The sequence below is a fragment of the Lipotes vexillifer genome, unplaced genomic scaffold (assembly GCF_000442215.2).
Source record: "Lipotes vexillifer unplaced genomic scaffold, Lipotes_vexillifer_v1.1 scaffold236, whole genome shotgun sequence".
NCBI classification, from domain to species: domain Eukaryota; kingdom Metazoa; phylum Chordata; class Mammalia; order Artiodactyla; family Lipotidae; genus Lipotes; species Lipotes vexillifer.
The window spans coordinates 1,776,511-1,799,426 of record NW_006773295.1 but is presented as its reverse complement, the minus strand read 5'-3'; the positions used below and the strand labels follow the sequence as shown (position 1 = coordinate 1,799,426).

At 47.7% G+C, this 22,916-nt stretch overlaps 1 protein-coding gene across 1 annotated transcript in view; it reads left to right on the top strand.

Moving 5' to 3' along the window:
* ACACB (acetyl-CoA carboxylase beta) overlaps positions 1-22,916 on the top strand; it is a 98,680-nt gene that overhangs the window by 22,195 nt on the left and 53,569 nt on the right. The window contains exons 4-18 of the mRNA XM_007448226.1: positions 1,081-1,219; positions 3,670-3,779; positions 3,994-4,075; positions 5,218-5,316; positions 6,346-6,455; positions 6,550-6,660; positions 10,179-10,388; positions 10,651-10,821; positions 13,132-13,293; positions 15,103-15,269; positions 17,407-17,557; positions 17,656-17,759; positions 18,794-18,875; positions 21,336-21,481; positions 22,630-22,780. Coding sequence (XP_007448288.1) covers positions 1,081-1,219; positions 3,670-3,779; positions 3,994-4,075; positions 5,218-5,316; positions 6,346-6,455; positions 6,550-6,660; positions 10,179-10,388; positions 10,651-10,821; positions 13,132-13,293; positions 15,103-15,269; positions 17,407-17,557; positions 17,656-17,759; positions 18,794-18,875; positions 21,336-21,481; positions 22,630-22,780 — 1,995 coding nt within the window. The remainder of the gene's footprint in view (positions 1-1,080; positions 1,220-3,669; positions 3,780-3,993; positions 4,076-5,217; positions 5,317-6,345; positions 6,456-6,549; positions 6,661-10,178; positions 10,389-10,650; positions 10,822-13,131; positions 13,294-15,102; positions 15,270-17,406; positions 17,558-17,655; positions 17,760-18,793; positions 18,876-21,335; positions 21,482-22,629; positions 22,781-22,916) is intronic.

Sequence of the window (22,916 nt, the reverse complement as noted above, 5' to 3'; positions counted from 1 at the left end):
CCCCCCCGCCCCAAAGCCTTGATCTGATAATTAGGTTGGGGAAGCCATAGCCCAGCCGCTCTTCATCACTCATGGGAGGCATTTTTGAAAGGGGAGAAGGAACGCAGAAGCTACGGTGGCCACTCGCAGGGTGTGATGTCTGGGCTCGCATTCCCTTCTGTAAAATAGAGGTGATCGCATCCCAAATCTCCAATGGGACTTGTCCTTCAGGGCCATCATGAAGATTAGTCAGTGATGCAAGGACCTTAAAATTATGGACTTGGTACAGGAGTTGGAGCTTTGAACCTATACACCTAATTTTTTTTGTTTTTTTTTAACAAGAAAGCTAGAGCTTGGTTTTATAGAGATCAAACCAGGAGGTTTACCAGTCTGAGCTCCTCATAGGAAGATGAAGCACAGAGTGGGAAGGGATCTGCCTAAGGCCACACAGCAAGTTCACAACACAGTGTGAACTGAAACTAGGACCCCTCTGTTGCTGGGGACAGCCAGCCTCACTGCCTTTCTTCCTTCCCAAATCTGGGACCTTTAACCTTCTGGATACAGAAGCAGCCACCGGGGACAGTTCAGAGCATAGGTCATACTGTGGAGGGCTCACGAGTGCCAGCTCTGCCACTTACTAGCTGTTTGATCTTGGGCAAGTGCCTTAACTCCTCTGGGTTTTAATGTCTTTAACCCTGAATAGTGATAAAAATACAACCTCTTTCAAAGGGCTGTTGTGAGGTTGAAATGAAATGGTGCCAGTAAAATACACTGTACTGTAGCTTGGTACATACTAAACGCTCAAAAAATGTTACATGAACATGATGGTGCCAAACAGAGGAATCAAAAATCATTAATCCAGCCATCCATCCACCTGGTCATCCATCCTCCCATCATCCATTCAACCATCCATGCATTGGGTCATCCATTCATGCATCCAGCAGACTTTAAGTACCTGGTCTGTGCTGGGCTGAGTGCCATAGAACTACAAAGAGGTGCCATGGGAGGCTCACAGAGGTGAGATGAACCCTGGGGTATAACTCAGCCTCCAGCACAGGTAGATGTGCAACTCTGGCCCCTTCCTCATTTTCCCCTGTCCAGGTGCTCATCGCCAACAATGGTATCGCTGCCGTGAAATGTATGCGCTCCATCCGCAGGTGGGCCTATGAGATGTTCCGAAATGAGCGGGCCATCCGGTTTGTAGTCTTGGTAACCCCCGAGGACCTCAAAGCCAATGCAGGTATTGATACTTGGGCCCTGACTTTCTTCCCCTCTGCCACGTCCCCACGTCCTTACCTGCCCTCACCTCCTTCACCCCACCTGGGCCAAGTCCATCCTGGACCCCAAACAGCATCGCAGGGTACCTCTCCTGAGCTCATATTTATTTCCCCTTTCTTTATTTAATTAAAATTTCTGCGGACAAGAAGAGTGACCCATATGTCTTTTAAAAATGCAAATGGTTAACATGCAAAGCAGAAATCTCACCTTTGAGAAACGTTTCAGTAGGTTGGTGTTTCTTCCTCCATATGTTTTCTTCTTGCACTTGTATGTACTGTTTTTCAATCATTCCTTCATTTTTCTATTTCTTTACCTCTCCATGTCTATTACCATTGATCATTCTGTTAATAACTATTGGACAATTTGCTTTTTTCCCTAAACAACTGTATCCCTTTACAGACCCTGCACACGGCAGACAAACAGATCTTTTAAAAACACAGCTCAGGTCCCATCAGCCCCCTCCTGTGTCCAGCACCAGCTACCTCAGCCCCCTGAGCCTCCCCAGAGTTCAGGCCCTTGGCTCTGCTCTGCACAGATGTGGCCTCCTTTTTGCTCATTACAGTGAGGACAGGTTTCCTCGTTAGCCCCATTTTACAGATGAGATAATCGAGGCATGAGGGTGTAACTCACTTGCCCGGGGTCATGCAACCAGTATGTGATGCAGGCGGGATTGAAACCCTGGGCTGAGTCCACAGCCTTAGGCTGTCGGGTCTCCCATCGTGCTCAGGCTAAAATTCCAGAACCTCACTCAGGCCAATTAAGGCCTCACATGACTTGGCCCCTGCTGGCCTCCTGGACCCCCATCTCCCGCCTCTAGACATCCATCCCTGGGCCCCAGTCACACTGGCCTCATCAGTTTTGGCCTCGCTCTTTCCTGTTGCAGAGGCTTGGAATGTTCTGGACCTTCTGCTGGCAGTGCTTCCCCGAAGCTCTTTTTACAGCAGGTCTCCACCCCTCCACGCACGACTTGGGTCTCATAGTCCTCCTGGGCAGCGCTGTCAGAGAGCCCCGGTGCTACTCACAGCCCGTAGTTATCATGTTTGTCTCTTGTTTCTCTTCTCCAGCATGATAGTAAAATTCAGCGAGGAGAGGGTCATGGTCTGACTTCTCCCTTTATAATCTCTGGGACCTCTCCAGTCGCCAGCACAACGTGTTGGGTAAACATCAGAGGCCGGCGGGCCCGGAAGGAAGCATGGCTCTCGAGTTTCTTTCCAAGTCTGCACATAAAGTTCAACATCATTTCTTTTCAGGGTCTTTGAGAATTTCATAGTACAGATGTACCAACTCCTGACTTTTGATTGAGTCTAGCTTTTCACAGTTCAAAACACTGCCCCGTGAACACCCTCTTACATCAGTCTTTGGCCTCGTCGATGAGTGTTTTCTTAGAACATATTTCTAGAAATGGGATTCTGGTTTTAAAGAACATGAATATTTTTAAATCAAAACATTGTATTGTATTCAGCTTTGCACAGGAAGGAAATCCTGTCTCATGTTACAGCAGGGATGAACCTTGAGGACATTATGCTCAGTGAAATAAGCCAGTCAAGTACTCTATGATTCCACTTATATGGGGCACCTAGAGTAGTCAGATTCATAGAGACAGAAAGTAGAATGGTGGTTGCCAGGGGCTTCGGGGAGGGGGATGGGAAATTGTCATTTTATGGGTATCGAGTTTGAGATGCGTGAGATGAAAAGTTCTGGAGATTTGTTTCACAACAATGTGAATACTTGACAGTACTGAGCTGTACACTTCAAAAGTGATTAGATGGTAAATTTTGTTATGTGGTTTTGTTTTTTTTTTTTTGCAGTACGCGGGCCTCTCACTGTTGTGGCCTCTCCCATTGCGGAGCATAGGCTCCGGACGCGCAGGCTCAGCGGCCATGGCTCACGGGCCCAGCCGCTCCGCGGCATGTGGGATCTTCCCGGACCGGGGCACGAACCCGTGTCCCCTGCATCGGCAGGCGGACTCTCAACCACTGCACCACCAGGGAAGCCCTAATCCAAATATCTTGATAGCTTGTTTCCTTCTTTTTTGTTGCCTTCCAGGCCTTGTCCAGACACCCATGTGTTTTCTTTTTTTTTTTAAGTATTGTTTATGTTTTGGGTTTTTTTGGCCATGAGGCATGTGGGATCTTAGCTCCCCGACCAGGGATTGAACCCACACCCCCTGCATTGGAAGCACAGAGTCTTAACCACTGGACCGCCAGGGAATTCCCCAGATACACATATATTTTCACATGATTAAAGTCATACTCAGTTTTCTTTGAGCTATCATATACATTTGTCCATTGTTGCCCTAGAATCTTCATGGTTATCCTTTCAGTAGCGGTGCGTGGTTGCATCCTGCAGACGTCCTGTCCTCGACTTCAGTCTCTCAGCCCTTCTTTTCTTTTCTCTCCTGTTTAATCCCAGAGTATATCAAGATGGCAGATCAGTACGTCCCCGTCCCAGGAGGGCCCAACAACAACAATTATGCCAACGTGGAGCTGATTGTGGACATTGCCAAGAGGATCCCCGTGCAGGTAAGTCAGATGGGACACCCCAGTCTACCCACGGCGAGGGTGATGCCCTGAGCTCTGGAGCAACCTGATTCCGCAGTCTGGAAGGGATGGAGGAGCTGGGTCCTAGGAGACCCTGAAATCCAGGGCTGATGTGACTCAGCAAAGAGCTTCTGGGGTGTGATGGTAGGCGGGTTCTTGAAGAAAGACCTTTGTTCATGCCTCTTTGTGTTTGCAGGCGGTGTGGGCTGGCTGGGGCCATGCTTCTGAAAACCCCAAACTTCCGGAGCTCCTGCACAAGCACGAGATTGCTTTCTTAGGTAGAGTGCGCCTCCATCAGATGCGTGGGAATTGGGGTGTTGATGGGATGCTCGGTGGGTCAGATTCTCTTTAATACAGCCCTATAAGGAGGGGACCAGTTTGATATTCCCACATCACACTTTCATGGTCAGGAGCAAATGAATCCAGGGGTGGGAGGTCACGTGGATAGGTCGGCCAGCCCAGGGAAATAGGAGCCATTACCATGGTTACCACAGCAGAATAATGCCGGGCAAGCAGAACCCTCTGCTGGTGTTCCTGTTGGCACTGAGATACCAGTCATGTTCAGATTTCTAACTAGGTTTGGAAACCTTTCTGATAAGGCCACACCTTTTCTTGGGCTGTTCTCAGACTTTTGGAATGCCCTCACCCCTTGGGACCAGAGCCTATCATCTCTACTACTTATTAGGTAAAATGATACTTATTGTCTATGGCATCTGTTTGTTTTAGGATTTGGATTTGAAATTTGTAAACTTTGCTCAGTTACACTATCTGTTACGTGTGATGGAAATCATTTACCATCCCCAGTAAATCCTTATTGCTGCTCCTTATCTCTGGGCCCACAACCCAGACTTGCATATAAAGCAGCTTGGTGCTAAGTCAATACCTGATATTCACCTAAGGGTCTGCCTGGTGACCTGTGCTCACTGATGTATTCTTTGTCCATGACCTCTGATTGGCTGTCATACGGGACTCTCATGTTTAATTCTGGAGGTTGATGGTCCAGCCCCAGAGCCAGCCAACTACAGCCCAGGCCAAATCTGGCCTACTGCCTGCTTTTGTAAATAAAGTTTTATTGAAACACGGCCCTGCCCATTCATTTATGTATTGCTTATGGCTCGTTATAGAAAAAGTTTGCATGGTCTAGTGTTTTGAGGTGCTGGATTGCCCCCTTGGTCTAGCTTTTTGCCAGTGAACTTTGTATAGGCCACAGAGCTTAGGTTGTAAATCACGTTTACAATGCACATGTGTTGAAAGTTGACTGGTAGAGTAGCAGACTAATAGATTTTTTCTCCCCCAACTTGATGTTAAATCCTTGGAAGCTGGGACTTGGGGACTTTTCTTTGTGCACCTGGTTGGCACCTGGCTTCCAGGGCCTTGTGGCTGACTTGAGTCTGCCTTCTCCTTTGCCCCAATCCCTCAGGCCCTCCCAGCGAGGCCATGTGGGCACTGGGAGACAAGATCGCCTCCACCATCGTGGCCCAGACGCTGCAGATCCCAACGCTGCCCTGGAGTGGAAGCGGTAAGGGACCCTGAACCTCACTTTGGGGGAACTCCTGGGCCCAATCTTGCTAATGTGAGCAGAGGGGGTGACAGGAGTATACTTTTTAAATTATTTCATTAAAAATTTTTTAAATGATCATGAAAGTGGTCCTATTTCATTGTAGACAACTTAGAAACTAGGAGAAGTACAGAAAAAGAAATAGAAATCCTTTATAATCGACTGACCCGGTTTTGATCATTTGTTATATTGTTCCAGCCTTTTTTCTAGGCACATCCTTTAAAAAACCAGAGCTCTTACGTTTAATAGTTTGTGACTTGTTTCTTCTCACTGATCTTTCTATGTCAGTAAATACACTTTACAACATTTAAAATGCCTGCATAGGACTATATTATACAGATGTACCGTAATTGACTTAACAATCCTCTATAGTTGTACATTTAGGTAGTTTCCGATGAATTTTTTTCTAATTTTGAAAATATTAAAAGCTTTGATAGTCCTGTACCTAACTCTCTATGTCCATTTTAATCACCTCCTTAGGATAAATTCCTAAAAGTGGAATTTCTAGGATAAATTAAAAAAATAAACAGGAAAAACGTCTCAAGAGTTTCTTATTCAGTTTGATTTTTTTCCTCCAAAGATTGAATTTTAAATTTAGAATGAAAAGTTTGTTTCTGTTTTTTTTTTAATCTTCGCAGGGTTTTGGAAAGTAATGATTCACATACGAATGACTCCATAGGGTAGAGCTGGAGTTGGGATTTTTTTGGATTCAGGTTAATATGGCTGTTCTTGGTAGACTCGGTCTGAATTTTCTTAAGCTTGGTTTCCCATTCAGGGTTGAGTCAGTCCTTAAGGAAATTAAAATCCACTGCAGGAAGCTGAAGGGCTGTGTCTGAATTCTGCTGGTCCAGAGGCCAGGTCTAGAGTGGCTTTGGTGGGAAGAGGCCCTGTGTTTCTGTGTCGTGTCTATGCTCTTTTGGGGAAGACTGTGTTTCTGTGTCGTGTCTATGCTCTTTGGGGGAAGATTCAGTTTTCTTTGTGACCCTCCAGGTCTGACGGTGGAGTGGACAGAAGATAGTCTGCAGCAGGGGCAAAGGATCAGCGTCCCAGAGTACATTTACAACGATGGTTGCGTGAAAGATGTCGATGAGGGCTTGGAGGTAAACGCTCCTAGGGGGTCAGGTGCCAGAACCTTCTTATCATCCTAGAAGCAGCAGAAACCTCTAAAGTGGTCTGTTTGTCCTTTGACCCCAGGCAGCAGAAAAAATTGGTTTTCCCTTGATGATCAAAGCTTCTGAAGGCGGTGGAGGGAAAGGCATCCGGAAGGTGGAGACTGCTGAGGACTTCCCAATACTTTTCAGACAAGTGAGCTGTTCGCGCTGCATATTTTTCCATGTGTCTTTGGGAATTGTGTTTATTCAGTTGGTGGCCCCCAGATTCTTTCCACTAACATTATTGTGTCACAATCAAGAGGACAGTTGCGGGAGCTGCAATATTGCTGTGTTGTGTTGCAAAACAAATGTATACATTTTTACTCGCAGAAGTCCAAGGTTTTTGTTGATCTGTACGCTGTTTCCTTAAGATGTTTGATTCTATGAATCAGTGTGTCTCTAAAGGATTTCAGAGGTATCTGTTTGTGAGAATATCTGTTTGTGTCTATATTTGTCTGTCGAGAGATGGGATAGTTTGTACGTTCTAGCAGTTTCAATATTTCTAACATTTCTAGACAATTGATTTTTATTGTCTGAACGAATCATATATTTACTTATTTGTGGCTGGTTTTCCACTTTTAAAACATTATACCCAGCGGGTGGGGGAAGGGATAAATTAGGAGCCTGCGATTAACATATACACACTACTACGTATAAAATAGATAACCAACAAGGGCCTACTGTATAGCATGGGAACTATACTTAATATTATGTAATAACCTATAAGGGAAAAGAATCTGAAAAAGAAAAAAATGTATATCTAAAACTGAGTTGGGCTTCTCTGGTGGCGCAGTGGTTAAGAATCCACCTGCCAATGCAGGGGACACGGGTTCAAGCCCTGGTCTGGGAAGATCCCACATGCCGCGGAGCAACTAAGCCTGTGCGCCACAACTACTGAAGCCCGTGCGCCTAGAGCCCATGCTCCACAACAAGAGAGGCCACCGCAGTGAGAAGCCTGCGCACCACAGCAATGAGTAGCCCCCGCTCACCTCAGCTAGAGAAAGCCCGTGCGCAGCAACGAAGACCCAAAGCAGCCAAAAATAAAATTCAAAAAACACTGAATTGCTGTGCTGTACACTTGAAACATACATGATATAGTAAATCAACTATACTTCAATTAAAAAAATTTTTAAAAGGTCACCTAACTATAGATTAAAGAAAAACCCGTTATGCCCATTGTTGGCAATGTTTATAAAAATTCATACCAGTAATCTTCCCATTCTTAACCCAACTATTTTAATATTTCTAGGCTTTCTTGTAGACCTTGCTCACATGTATATTTAATTTATTTTATTTTATAAATTTTTATTTTTTTATTGAAGTGTAGTGATTTACGATGTTTCAGGTGTACAACGAAGTGATTCAGTTATGCATATATATCTCTTCTTTTTCACATTCTTTCCTATTATAGGTTATTACAAAATATTCACATGTATATTTTATTTTTATTTTTTTTTATTTATTTATTTTTTTGTGGTACGCGGGCCTCTCCCGTTGCGGAGCACAGGCTCTGGACGCACAGGCTCAGCGGCCATGGCTCACGGGCCCAGCCGCTCCGTGGCATGTGGGATCTTCCCGGACCGGGGCACGAACCCGCGTCCCCTGCATCGGCAAGCGGACGCTCAACCACTGCGCCACCAGGGAAGCCCACACGTATATTTTAAAGAGTTGTATTTGGCCTACACAGTATTTTGTTCTGCGTTTAAAAATTCTCAAATTGTGGATCATAAACAGTTTTACCCTGTCCAGTCCTTATAGTTATTTTGATGATTGCACAGCATTCCCTATGTGGCCATTGTCTTATTTATCAAACCTTTCCTTTTTTTGTGAAATGTTAAGCTTGCTTCCATTTTCATTATTATGCACAGTGCCACTATAGTATAATATGGTATTTAATACTATAAATAATATTTAGCTCTTTTTTCTTCTTTTGAATTATTTTCTTGGGTAAAGACCGTGGGGGAAGAAGGGTTTAGTTAAACAGCATGTACTTTACGTGCACTGACAAATACATAACCAGTAAATTGCGTTCTCTAAAGGTTTACCGATTATACAGCTCTGGGCCATGTGTGAGTATTATATAAAGTAGTGGTTTCACTACCACATGTCCCTACTGGGGTGTACTGGTTTGGGAGTATTTTGGGGGGAAGAATTTATATTTTCGGGAAAGTTGCAACAGCACTGCAGAGTCCCCATCTACCCTTCACCTCCTTTCCCCTATTGTTAACAGCTTTTGTAACAGTACCGTGATTGTCACAACTAAGAGATTAATTTCATTAATCCATGTCTATTAAGTGAACTCCAGACTTGATTTGGATCACCCCACTTCTCCCCACTAATATCTCCTTTCTGTTTCAGGATCCAGTCCTGGATCCTACCTTGCATTTAGGGGCTGTACAGATTTTAAGGCTTTTTTCTTTCTTTTTTAAAAATCAGGCTTTACTCTTTAGGGTAGTGTTTTTTTTTGTTTTTTTTTTTTTTAGTGTTTATTTATTGTTACTTGTTGACAGTTTGCTTTACTTATTTATGGCTGTGTTGGGTCTTCGTTTCTGTGCGAGGGCTTTCTCTAGTTGCGGCGAGCGGGGGCCACTCTTCATCGCGGTGCGCGGGCCTCTCACTATTGCAGCCTCTCTTGTTGCGGAGCACAGGCTCCAGATGTGCAGTCTCAGTAATTGTGGCTCACGGGCCCAGTTGCTCCGCGGCATGTGGGATCTTCCCAGACCAGGGCTCGAACCCGTGTCCCCTGCATTGGCAGGCAGAATCTCAACCACTGCGCCACCAGGGAAGCCCTAGGGTAGTTTTTAATTCACAGCAAAATTAAGTGGAAAGGACAGAGTTCCCATATACCCCCTGTTCCCCAACTGCACGCAGAGGCTCCCCCAAGCTTGCTTTTTTTAATTACATGAGTGCAATATGAAAATGTTCTCAGTGTCAACATTCAGTGTCAAATTCAGTAATACATTACCAATAAAAAAGGAAAGGTCCCTTTCGCAACATCACCTCTCAACCCCTCGCCCCTTCTCAGATGTAACCGCTGTTAGCCACTGGGTTTCTTTCCAGTACTTTTACTGTAGTATAGACTTTTACATAGACCTTCATATAATTCTGTCTTATTATTTTTCACATAGGTGGGATCATCCCATGTGTTATTGCAACTTGCTTTTACAGAGAATTTGTCTTAGAAATAATTCCATGTGAACACTTATTTTTACTTCATTTTTAAGGGTCTCTGGACAGCATGCCTATGAGACAATGCCTTTCAGACATTAAAAGTATGGAGTAAGTCGGTCTGTAGGTTCCACCGAGGAGAACTGGCTGAGAGAGTGAATTAAGTGGGAGGAAGAGAAGCCTACAGAGTAGTGTGTTTTGGTTCTATTTTTGTTTCAAGAAACATTTTCTCTGTACGCATAGAAGAAAACCAATTTGTACCCAACTCTTAACAGCATATTATCCTTAGGAGATGTTGTTGCAGGAGAATTTCAGTTTCTGCATTATGTATTTTCACATATTTGACTTAAAAACCATGAGAATGTAATGTCCTTGAGGGAGGTAAAACTAAAAGATGGGCAAAACCACGGACATCCCTGCCATCGTTTCGCGCCCTCTTTGGAGAGGTTCCTGCTCCAGCCCTGCTTCCCCAGGGAAGAGCCAGCCACCCTGCCGTCCCCCCAGGTGCAGAGCGAGATCCCCGGCTCCCCAGTCTTTCTCATGAAGCTGGCGCAGCACGCCCATCACCTGGAGGTCCAGCTCCTCGCTGACCAGTATGGGAACGCCGTGTCCTTGTTTGGGCGCGACTGTTCCATCCAGCGCAGGCATCAGAAGATCATAGAGGAGGCGCCGGCCACCATTGCCATGCCAGCTGTGTTCGAGATCATGGAGCAGGTGGGCTCGGGGGAGTTCGGGGGGGAGCTCTCAAGAGTCCAAGTTGCCAAAGTGGGGTGGGTGTCCAAGAAGAGACCAAGTGGCGTGGGGGGCCCATCGTGGAGATGATTTCAGCCCCACACGGGGTTACTGGAGTACGATCTCAGAGGTCCCAAGGTAGTTTACACACAGCAGGTCCTCAGCCTGCCTTTAGTGAGGGAGCTAGTACGTTTTCCCCGAGAAAACCGCTGGAAGCCCCTCGCCCACCTCCGTCTCTCTGCAGTGTGCCGTGCGCCTGGCCAAGACCGTGGGCTACGTGAGCGCGGGGACCGTTGAATACCTCTACAGCCAGGACGGCAGCTTCCACTTCTTGGAGCTGAATCCCCGCCTGCAGGTGGAACATCCCTGCACGGAAATGATCGCCGACGTCAACCTGCCGGCCGCCCAGCTACAGGCAAGGAAACGGGCTCCGAACCCGGGGGCTTCTTCTGCCCAGAGTGGGGATCCCCTGTCCTGCTCAGATTAGGCCTCCCTGCTCGTCTCTTGGCTGGTGTCCTGGGGAGTGACTGTTTTAATGTGTGGGTAGCACGGAGAGCCATGCAGTGGTTTGTCACCTTCGTCTGGCCATATAGCCCTTGGAGAAACTGGCAAAAGCCATGGACCTTCACCCTGGAAAAATCTGTTTTATACAATTTGGGGGCATTTGTAGACCTCCCCAGTACACATTCATAGACCTTTTTTTCATTACAGCCTCCTCATGGAGCCCTTTTAGACATTTCCGCCCCTAATTTCTCCCCTATGAAATGTTAATATCACAGATATACTGTATATCGGTTTGGATACTGTAGATATACCTGTGCGTTACACAGGCATACTTTGTTTTATTGCACTTTGCTTTATTGCATATTTTGTTTGTTTTTTACAAATTGAAGGTTTGTGGCAACCTGTGTCGAGCAAGTTATAATGGTGCCATTTTTCCAACAGCATTTGCTTGTTTCGTGTCTGTGTCACATTTTGCTAATTCTTGCAATATTTCAAACCCTCCACTAGCAAAAAGATTAAGACTCTCTGAAGGCTCAGGTGATGATTAGCATTTTTTAGCAATAAAGTATTTTTTATTTCAGGTACGCACATTGTTCTTTGAGACATACTGCTATCGCACACTTAATAGACTACAGTATAGTGTAAATGGAACTTTTATATGTGCTGGGAATCCAAAAAATTTGTGTGACTTGCTTTATTGCAACATTCGCTTTATTGTGGTGGTGGGAATTGAACCCCCAATATCTCCAAGGTCTGCCTGTACGTAGAAAGAGTAAGATTATTTTCACCCCCAAGAACAAATGTTTGCCCTCTTGGGCTCACCCCTGCTAAGAACATGTCACCCAGAGTTAGGAACTCTTGCATTAATAGAAACTCTTTAATTTTTTTATTAATATCTCCGTCCTTCCTCCCTTTCTTTCTTTCTTGAAAATTTCTTTTAGATTTTTAAAAATTTAAATTTTGATTAAATTTAATTAACTGAAAGTTTAATTTAATTAGTTTTACTTTGATTTAATTAGAATTGAACTTTAATTTCTTAAAAATCCTCCCAGAGTTTTTATGCCGTTTTTTATTTTTTTTCAGTTTGAAAAATTTCAGAAAACTTGCAAAAATAATACGATTAACACCCATACCCTGCACCTCGGTCCACCACTTATTAGCATCTGACCACATTTGCTGCCTCTCTCTCTATTTGTGTTTTTGTATAATTTTTTTTTTTTCCTGGCTCAACCTTTTGAGAGATGTTTTGGCTTGAACTTCATGCCACTTTGCCTCTAACTCTTTCAGATAAGAACCTCCTGGAAATAATACCGTGATAGAGTCGCCCCACTCCAGAAATAGAGCTTTGACACCCTCCACTTACCTATCTAATGTTACTTACTGTCCACATGAAAGTTTTCCTTGTTGTCCCAATAATTTGTTGCTGTCCTTTGTTTTTCAAGTCCAGGATCCAATCCAGGACCCATATACATCCCTTCCCATTTTCACGTCTCCTAATCTCTTTAATCTGGAACCGTTCCCCAGTCTTATTTTTTTGTCCTGGATATTGACATTTGTGAAGTGTTCAGGCAGAATGTCCCTCCATTTGGATTTGCCTGGTCATTTCTTCCCGCTGGAAGTCACTTAAACACTTTGGCAGGATATTACACAGGTACCATTGGGTCCCTTTTAGTGTGTCACGTCCAAAGACCCAGCAGATTCACTTTGATCTTTTGGTTCACCTGGTGTCCGTCACTGTCTGTTTTTCACTCGGTCCTCCAGTTCAGCTTTCCCTGTGTCCTTCACAAAGCCACCTTTGACTCTGCAGCTGGACACCACCATTCCCCCACCCCTTCCACAGCATTAGGATCTGTTAACTTTTATTTGATGCTCGCGATGTTCTGTGACTGTCGCGTCTTTTCCCAGAGACACAGTTCACTCCTTGGGGGCAGGGTCAAGCCATCTGTCTTTCTCTCTCTGTGCCTCTCCTGCCACCATGTCGCCCGGTCTGGTGGGCACAGGAGGAGCTCAGTATATCCGAAATCATTCACCCCCTGCCCCCACCTGCATCGCCTCTAGCACTGGCCTCCACGTTTGGGGACTGACCCTCTTTTTGTTTTTTTTTTTGTTTTTTTTGTTTTTATTTTTGGCTGCATTGGGTCTTCGTTGCTGCGCACGGGCTTTCTCTAGTTGCAGCGCGAGAGCTTCTGACCCTCTTTTGGGATGGATTTCTTGATTTCAGATCGCCATGGGCGTGCCTCTGCACCGGCTGAAGGATATCCGGCTTTTGTATGGAGAGTCCCCATGGGGGGTGACGCCCATTTCTTTTGAGACCCCTTCCAACCCTCCCATCGCCCGAGGCCACGTCATTGCGGCCAGAATCACCAGCGAAAACCCAGATGAGGCAAGTCTGAGGGCCCTGAGTTTCCACCATCTCCTACCTCCCAGCGTGTGGCAGACCCCGAACCTTAGCCTGTTGAGACACCCAGGTTCACAGTTTATAGGCGAGGACGCTGGGATGCGGGAAGGGACATGCCACGGTTTATCCACGTGTGATGTGTCCCAGGTACCAGGCAGATGCCTTCATATGTCAGTTACATAACAGCCCTGCCACTGGGCATTGTGACCCCACATTACAGCTCGAGAGGTTGGGGTGACCACCTTCACACCCGGGACTTGGTGAGGCCATGGCCATGGTGGACTTTACAGACCACGTCCATCTTTGGGACAAACAGCCAGGTTTAGAGCACAGGTCCTTGGATTTCTGGCCCCATTAACTTTTTGCTGCAACATACAATCTGGTTCATTCTAAGGAGTCCCTATGTGACTTGCTCTTACTTGTGCCTTAAGATACCAACCAGCTGGCATCTATCAAGTTTACATGCTTACTGACAGTTGATTGTCACATAATCTCCATAACCTACCACAATTTAGTTGTTTAATAACTACATTTAAGAAATTTGAGATAAGAGAGGTTTGGGTTTTTTTTTCCCCCCCCCCCCTTTTTGGTTTTGTAAATTATTTATTTATTTATTTTCGGCTGCATTGGATCTTCGTTGCTGTGCCTGGGCTTCCTCTAGTTGTGGAGAGCAGGGGCTACTCCTCATTGCAGTGCACGGGCTTCTCAGTGTGGTGGCTTCTCTTGTTGTAGAGCACGGGCTCTAGGCTCGCGGGCTTCAGTAGTTGTGGCACATGGGCTCTAGAGCGCAGGCTCAGTAGTTGTGGCACACGGGCTTAGTTGCTCCGCGGCATGTGGGATCTTCCCGGACCAGGGCTCGAACCCGTGTCCCCTGCCTTGGCAGGCGGATTCTTAACCACTGCGCCACCAGGGAAGTCCTCCCTCCCCACCCCACCTTTTTAATGAAAGAATTTTAAACTATGGTGACTGTATTCGTTTGGGATCTTTGGCTACAGGCGAACAGTCAGTTCTGATGGTGGACAAGCAAAATGGGAAATTTTCAGAGGGTTGATGCCTTGTTCACAGGTGCCTGGGAGGATGGAGGATCACGTGTAGAAAAGCCCAGGCACCTGGAACTTCCCATCTCTCGCCTCCAGGCATGTCTGCCAAAACGAATGCCTCCATCACAAGCTTCAAGAGTTCTAATCCCAGCAAGAGGATCCAACCCCCCCGCCTTACCACAGTTATACTCAGAAGGGGATGGGTCGTCCCCGCAAAGGGAATTATGTGTGTGTTAGCATCAGCAAGGGCTAACACTGGATTTCCTTACCTGCTGAAATTTTCATAATCTGGAATTGGAAATCCAACTCCTCTTTTTTTTTTTGGCTGCGCTGCACCACATGTGGGATCTGACCAGGGATTGAACCCACGTCCCCTGCAGTGGAAGCATGGAGTCTTAACCACTGGACTGCCAGGGAAATCCCGCCAACTCCTCTTTTATTTACACTTTTTATTATCAACAATGGCAAACATTTAAAATCAGTATGTACCTTCGCTCAGCTCCATCAGTGATCACCGGTCCCAACTTGGTGGTGGTTTTTTGACTTTTTTTTTTTTAAGTAAAAATGACACACATTGACGTGCTCACCTGGAAACACCTGCACCTATAGTGAGAAGCATCAGTGTTCTGTTCATCACGCTGAGCTCTTGGGTGTGGGGGCGTGGGGCTCTTGGGTTTTCCTAGGATTTAATTCTGATAAAAATGTATCTGGAGTAACTATTTCTTCCATCTTGCTTTTTCTGTCTGGGCTCCAGGGGTTTAAGCCGAGCTCTGGAACTGTCCAGGAGTTGAATTTCCGCAGCAGCAAGAACGTGTGGGGCTATTTCAGCGTGGCTGCCACTGGAGGCTTACATGAATTTGCCGATTCCCAGTTTGGGCACTGCTATCCCCTGCAAAATCAAAGAAATAGTAAAGTAAAATTGCTTTTGAAGGCCAGAAAAATACTTAGAAAGGAATGACCCGATTCATTGTTATTCCTTTCATGTTCATTCCTTTCTCTTTTTCTCTCTCTCCCTCTCCTCTCCCTCCCTCCCTTTTCCCTCCTTCCCTCCCTCCCTCCCTCCCTTTGAGAAACTAAAAATTAACCTGCTGCTTTAGATGCAGCAGCACTTTAGGAGATGGGGAGCAGATCTTATTTTATTTTATTTTATTTATTATTATTATTTGTTTGCGGTACGCGGGCCTCTCCTGTTGTGGCCTCTCCCGCTGCGGAGCACAGGCTCCGGATGCGCAGGCTCAGCGGCCATGGCTCATGGGCCCAGCCGCTCCGCGGCATGTGGGATCTTCCCAGACTGGGGCACGAACCCCTGTCCCCTGCGTCGGCAGGTGGACTCTGAACCACTGCGCCACAAGGGAAGCCCCATGTATCTTTTTAAATTAGAGTTTTGTCCAGATATATGCCCAGGAGTGGGATTGCTAGATCTTATAGTAATTTTATTGTTTTCTGAGGAACCTCCATACTGTTTTCCACAGTGGCTGCACCAACTTACATTCCCACCAACAGTGTAGGAGGGTTTCCCTTTTCTCCACACCCTCTCTAGCATTTGTTATTTGTAGACTTTTTAATGATGGCCATTCTGACCCATGTGAGGTGGTACCTCACTGTAGTTTTGATTAGTGGTAGCTCACTGTAGTTTTGATTTGCATTTCCCTAAAGATTAGCGATCAAAACCCCCACACCTTAACATTTCTCCTGCCTTGACCTGGGAACAAAAAGGTAAACACCAGTTCAGTTTGTAAAATTAAACATTCTTGTGGAGGTGCCTTTTAGAGTGAAAGACATTTCATTTGAAAAGCATTTAAATCTGTCTGGCCTGGGGCACTTAGCCATGAATTAAATGGAGTTTGCTGCTTTTGAGGGAGAGAGTTTCTTTGCCAGCTTTGAATAATTCATCTTAATCAGTGAAGAATTGAGACGCTTGGAGCAAATAAGGATTAATAAAAGGTGGAATGGTGGTCAGCCAGCCCAGCTGTCTCTGAGTGAAGGGACCTGTGGCTTGTCCCACACTGTGAGTGGCTAGTAATCACTTCAGCAGAATAGGAAGGAAAAATTCCAACTCTTATTGCTGTCAGTGTCCAAGAGGGGAACCAACTGTCCCTGTTTTCCCAGGACTGAGTGTTTCCCGGGTTGTGGGATTTCTCAGTGCTAAAACTGGGCAAGTCCTGAGCCAACCGGGACAAGTTGGTCACCTTTGAATCCAGTGGCTCAGCCTGTAGATGCAGGTTCGGGTCCCACACCCAACTTGCAGTAGCCTATTTGACACCCTCATTTAACCTCACTGCGTCTTCATTTTCTCATCCTCCCCTGGGGTCTCGTGGCCCCTTTGTCACACCTGCTGGCAGCGTGCAGGAGCATCGTAACTGGTGTGAAAGCTCTCCTCTCCCAGGAAGGGTTCTTATGCCCCCTCTTCCTCTGGTGCCTCTCCCCATAACATTCTCCCTATGATTTCATGGAGAGTGGAGGTTTCTGCCCTTTGGACAGGACATCCTGTTTGCGGGGAGGCAGCCCCTCTGGGAAATGGGAGGTGGTTACAGCCAAGCATGTGTGGGCTGGTGACCGCCATGCCCAGAGCGGGGCACCGGTGTTAGCCACCTCCTCGTGCACCCCAGGCACACCGGACAGCTGTGTGGACAGGTAAAGAGCGGCTCGTTCTTGGGACACTGGGGGATTTTGATTGATCCAGCGGGAGAGGGAGTCAGAGCAACTGGCATGGTTAATAACAGTTATAATCACTGTAATAAATCGTTTCATAGCAGTTAAGGTTTATTGATCAGTGACCATGTGCTTTATACAGACTGTCTCATTTTAATCCCCAAGCATCTGTGTGAAGGCAGGGTTATTCCCCCCTCTTCCAGATGAGGAAACTGAGGCCCAGGCAGTTAAGCCACTGGCCCAAGGTTTGCTGTGCCAGTCAGTGCTGGAGCTGACATTGCCCCAAGCCGTCTGACTCAGGGGCCTCCCTAAACTTCTGTGCGGTTCTGACTCACTGGAAACCACTCCAGAACTCTGATGACGCGTACGTTAATTGAGAAAACAATCCGTGTGCCTTCCCCTCAAGGAACATGGTGGTGGCTTTGAAGGAACTGTCCATCCGGGGCGACTTCAGGACCACCGTGGAATATCTCACCAACCTCCTGGAGACCGAGAGCTTCCAGAACAACGACATTGACACCAGCTGGTTGGATAATCTCATCGCCGAGAAAGTGCAGGTGGGGAGCTGCACGTGTCTCCCCTGGGGGTCCTGGAGCTCTCCTGGCTCCCCGTGGCTTTGGTCACTGTGGATACTGACGTGCAGAGTCTCTCCCAGGCCGAGAAGCCAGATATCATGCTCGGGGTGGTGTGCGGAGCCTTGAACGTGGCCGACTCGATGTTCAGGACCTGCATGACGGATTTCTTACACTCGCTGGAAAGGTGGGGCCCATGGGTACTTCCTTTACCCTCTTGGGATATGTGTTGGTGGCAAGTAAGGCAGAAACATGCTTTATTTGGGTGTAAATCCGTCACCGAGCAATTAGTGAACCTCTCCTATGTGCTTGCCTCTGTAGAATTCCTTGGATAAACCTGGGCTGCGCTAGAAGAGGCTGGGGTAGGGGGCGGGAAGGCCAAGGCAGCCATCATCCTATAGACAGCGGTGCGCTTATTCGTGCTGACCTGTGCAAGGTACGTCGTAACACTCAGGAGTCCAGAGAGGAGGAGCTGGATTTGAGAAGCAAAGCGGGTTATAGGTCACCTCTACAAACGGTCCTTTCCCAGACCCTCACCTGAATCAGATGACCAGTGAAATGGACCCTGTGGAAGTGGCCAGGAGCTCCCTCTTGGGATAGACCAGGGTTTCCCAACCTCAGCACCACTGACCTTTGGGGCTGGGACATCTTTTGTGGTGAGGGCTGTCCTGTGGGACAGGGTAGGAAGTTAGCAGCATCCCTGGTCCCATCCATAGCATCCCCTCTCCCCCTGGAAGTCAGGACAATCAAGTATGTCTCCAGATATTGCCAGATGTCCTCGGGGTAGAGGCAAACCCCAAATTGAAAACCACTGTGGTAGGCAGAGGAAACTACTGAAAGGGAGCTAGAAGGGCGAAAGTTCTTAGAAAGTTCCTGGATAATACGCTTTTGAATGGTAATAGAATCAATATCCGTGCATTCGTTTCTTTCACAAGCGGGTGGCAGAATTCCCACATAAGGAATTTTTTCAAGAAGAAGCAATATGGTTATCGCTTCTTAGAGGAGCCGTTTTGAAATGTCACATCCTGTAGCAAGAGCAGTTTCCTTAAGTTCTAAGGGATGTCAGGTTCCTCGGGACTCTCCGTTCCTTGCCTTTTATCAATCAGCTGTGTTGATAGTTAGAAGAGGCAAAGAGTGGGTGGTTTTTCATATCCAGGGGATGGACGGCTGTGGAGTTCTTGGTCACTCCCAAACTGACCACAGGTCTGTCTTCTCTCTCAGGGGCCAGGTCCTCCCCGCAGACTCTCTGCTGAACATTGTGGATGTAGAATTAATCTACGGAGGCGTTAAGTACATCCTCAAGGTAAAGGTCCCTGTTAGATGTCTCCCACACTCTGGTGGCTCAAGGGAGTTTTATTTCTGCAGTGGGCCATCCCTGCAGTGGATTTTCTCATGCTTGGTCCCAGCACTCCCCGTGCAGTCCTGCGACCTTGAAATCTAAGGTCTTTGGATTCCAGAACCCGTAGGCTTGAGCCACGCACACAAGGCACGTTAGAGCGTGTGTTGGTTTCCCGTGGCTGCCATAATGAAGTCCCATAAACTGGTGTCACTTCAAACAACAGAAATTTATCGTCTCTCAGTTCTGGAGGCCAGAAGTCCAAAATCAAGGTTTTGGCTGGGCCATGGTCTCTTTGAAGGCTACCAGGGAGCATGCATTCCTAGCTTCTGGTAGTTGTGGGCAGTCCTTGGTGTTCCTTAGCTTGTAGGTTGTCACTCCAGTCTCTACCAGTCTCTGGCTTTGTACGGCCACCTTCTCTGAGTGTGTCTGTGTCTGTGTCTGTCTGTCTGTCTTCACATCCTCATCTTTCTGTGCCTGTCTCTCTGGGTCTCTTCTCTTACAAGAACACTAGTCAGACTGGATTTAGGGTTCAGCCTAATCCGGCACAACCCCTCCTTAACTAACTACATCTGCAAAGATCCTGTTTCCATTAAGGTCACAAGCTGAGGTTCCAGGGAGGACTTGAATTTGGGGGGACATAATTCAACCCCTTACACAGTGTGAGTCGGACCATTGCTCAAGAGCAGAGCGTCTGGGTGCATTTCCCAGGGCTGTGAGACACTTTGTCCAGCGTCTCTGCACCGAGAATCAATGTGTGGATTTCTGACTGCTTCTGGGTCTATCGCCGGCATCCCTGGAGCTTGTCAGGGTTCTCTGTTGGAAGTATCTAGTTACCCGTCCTGAGCCGTCCCAGGCCAATTCAGCAGAATATCAAAGAATGTTTGACATGTGAGAGAACAGGGTGAGCCCCCCGGGTCCAAGTCGGGGTGACCTTTGGAGCAATGTGTCCCTGGGAAGCCAGGGCCTCCCCAGCACTTCCCAGCCTCACATTCCATGGAAGAGGCAACAGAATTTTTATTTTCTCTTACTTGATTTTTAACATTGCTGAGCATACATTGAACTTTCAACTTTGGAGATTTTCAGGCTTCGTTCAGCCAAATGAGTGTGTTATCAACGTAACGTGTGTAAAACCGCTTCCCTTTTGCTCCTGATGCTTCCTGGCTACCTTAGGGGGGCCTGGGTCCCCTCAACTTGATTTTAAATATGACACATGCTCGTTGCAGAAAATTTCAAAACAGCAAACAAGCATGAAGCGTCAGAAAAACAGTCCACCATGGGGGAGTTCCCTGGTGGTCTAGTGGTTAGGATTCTGCACTTTCACTGCTGTGGCCCGGGTTCGGACGTTTTAGCAGACCTCTTTTCAGTTAGTTTTTTCCTTATGCATTGATTTTATAAAGTTAAGATCATAGTGCAAATGTTTTTGCTGCTTTGTTATTATCATGGCCTATAGTTTCCCCCTGTTATTAGCAAGTTTTCCTAACGTCAGTTTAGAGTCTGCAGCACAGTCCAATAGAATTTTCCGCAGGTATGGAAATGTTCTAAATCTGCTCTGTCCAGTATGGGCCACCTGGGGCTGTGGAGTACTTGAAATGTGGCGAGTGTAACTGAGGAGCTGAATTCTACCTTTCATTTAATTTTAATTAACTTACATTTGAACGTCTGGCTAGGGGCTACCATATTTGACAGTGCAGTCTAGAACATTCCATGGCAGCACCCACTGTTGGAGAGCTCGTTTGATTCTAGGTTTTCCCGTTACCATAAATAACGTGGCAATAAATATTCCTCTATTTCTTGCCATCTTTTGTCACCATATATATATTTTAGAGGTTGAGGGCTCTTTAGGGTGTTAGTTTTCTGAGAGAGAGCACATACTTTGAACTGAGGGCCAGGTGGGGCTGGTATTTCAGATTGAAATGCAGAGCCGAGGCCAGGGCCTGGCCGTATGTGTCTCCTTCCAGTGTCCCAGATCCACTGTGTGCCCCTGGGCAGGGCCAGGTCTAGCGGGCAGAGCCCAAGTCCATGTACAGGCCACTGATGGAGGCCCCAGGTCTGCCTCACCCAGAGCAAGACCTCCATCTCCCTGGCTCCCAGGGCAACGCTGCTTGGAGACAGGATCAGAATAAAGCCCCCAGCCCTCAAGGGCACACAGTGGACAGTGATGCCCGGCCTGGGGCTACACCTGCGTCCGGCAGCCACTAGCCCACCCACAGGGCAGGTGTGGCTCGCTGACCCCGGGCTCCCTCCCCATCGCTGCTTCCTTGGGGTGAGCGAGGGCTGGGCCTCAAGAGGTGAGGTGTCCACCCCAGCACTCCCGCTGTGGACACTAGCCTTTGCTTGTGGTCAGGGGGGCCAGGCGGTGCTCTGGGGGCACAGGGTCAAGCAGGCATCCTCATTTCAGGTGGGGACATTGAACTGTCCCCACAGGTGGCCCGGCAGTCTCCAACCATGTTCGTCCTCATCATGAACGGCTGTCACATCGAGATCGACGCCCACCGGCTGAACGACGGGGGGCTGCTGCTGTCCTACAGTGGCAGCAGCTACACCACGTACCTGAAGGAGGAGGTCGACAGGTGTGTGGTCGTGGAGGGCACACAGAGCCAGCTCTCCCCTGCGGGTCTGAGGGTCTTAGCTAAGGCACCTTCTCTGGAACATTCTGGGGCTCCTGGAGAGGTTAATCTCTCAGCTGGAATTCCATGCAGCTGGCAGGCATTTATGGGAGGCTCCCAGGAGGCCCTTTTCTAGTGACTTGGGAGGATTCAGAGCCGAATGGGACGTGACTCCCAGCTCCACGGCCCGCAAGGTGTGTGCTGAGTGCCAGAGGCTCCGGGTCCGAGCTGCAGTGTCCACACCCATCAGATCAAGGCTTGGAGAAGATGAGGCCGTCCGATTAGGGAAGGGGCTATTTATTGAGCGTCTGCTTACACCAGATGCCAGGCTAGGTGTTAGGATACAGCCGTGGTCATGACTCATGGAGTCTGTTGGGGAAGAGACACATCGAACAAGCAGATGGCGGCAGGAAGGCTTGCTCTGTGTCTGGATGGGTGGAGGGCGCGATGATCCGGAAGCACTTTGCACAGGGGCATCACGTGTCCTCCTGGTCCAGCGTGTCTGACCACCCTGAGCTCACACGATGAAACAGACCCGCCCACCCCCACGGAAAGGCAGCAAAGACCCCCCGCGACCAAGAGAATAAGATGGGGAGGAGTGGGGTTCCAGAGGCCCCGTGCCTGAAAAAGCTCGTTAGATTCCCTTCCGAATCCTTAGTGGAAGAAGGTAGACTGGATTCATCCCAGATTGGTGTTTTTTTACCTCTTTTTAACCCGTGTTCTATCTGCCAAGAATGTTCAGGATGATTATAAGCTCCATCCGGTTATAAGCTCCATCCAATTCTAAGGTGAAGGCTTTCAGTGGGTCAGTATTTGCTGAATAATAGTGATCGATTGCTTTCTCTGTGCCAGGGCCTGCTGGAATTACGACAGCAAAAGGAACTAGTTTTCAGCCAGTAAAGGGCCCCTCAGCTCACTCCCAAAGTCTCTGCGGTAACTGTCAAATGCTACCATTTGGGAAAAATGCAGTAAGTCCCTCAAACCACACACAGGGCGATGCTCCCTGCTGCCTGCCTTTAGAAGGGAAGATGCCGTCGAAACCCTGACTCGGGCACCTGGGTCGACGGTCCTCCCCAGTCTCCCCACCACCTCCCCACTCCTTCTCTCTCCAGTTACCGAATCACCATCGGCAACAAGACGTGTGTGTTTGAGAAGGAGAATGATCCCACGGTCCTGAGAACCCCTTCGGCGGGGAAGCTGATACAGTACATGGTGGAGGACGGGGGCCACGTCGAGGCTGGGGGCAGCTATGCTGAGATAGAGGTGACCGCAGAGCTGGCCGCCTAGGAGGGGGGTAGGGCTGCAGCCAGGTCTCCCTTACACCCCCTCCCCCAGGGAGGGCCATCTGCCAATGCTGCTTCACCTAAGCCAACAGACCCCCCCCCCCCACCCGGGCCGT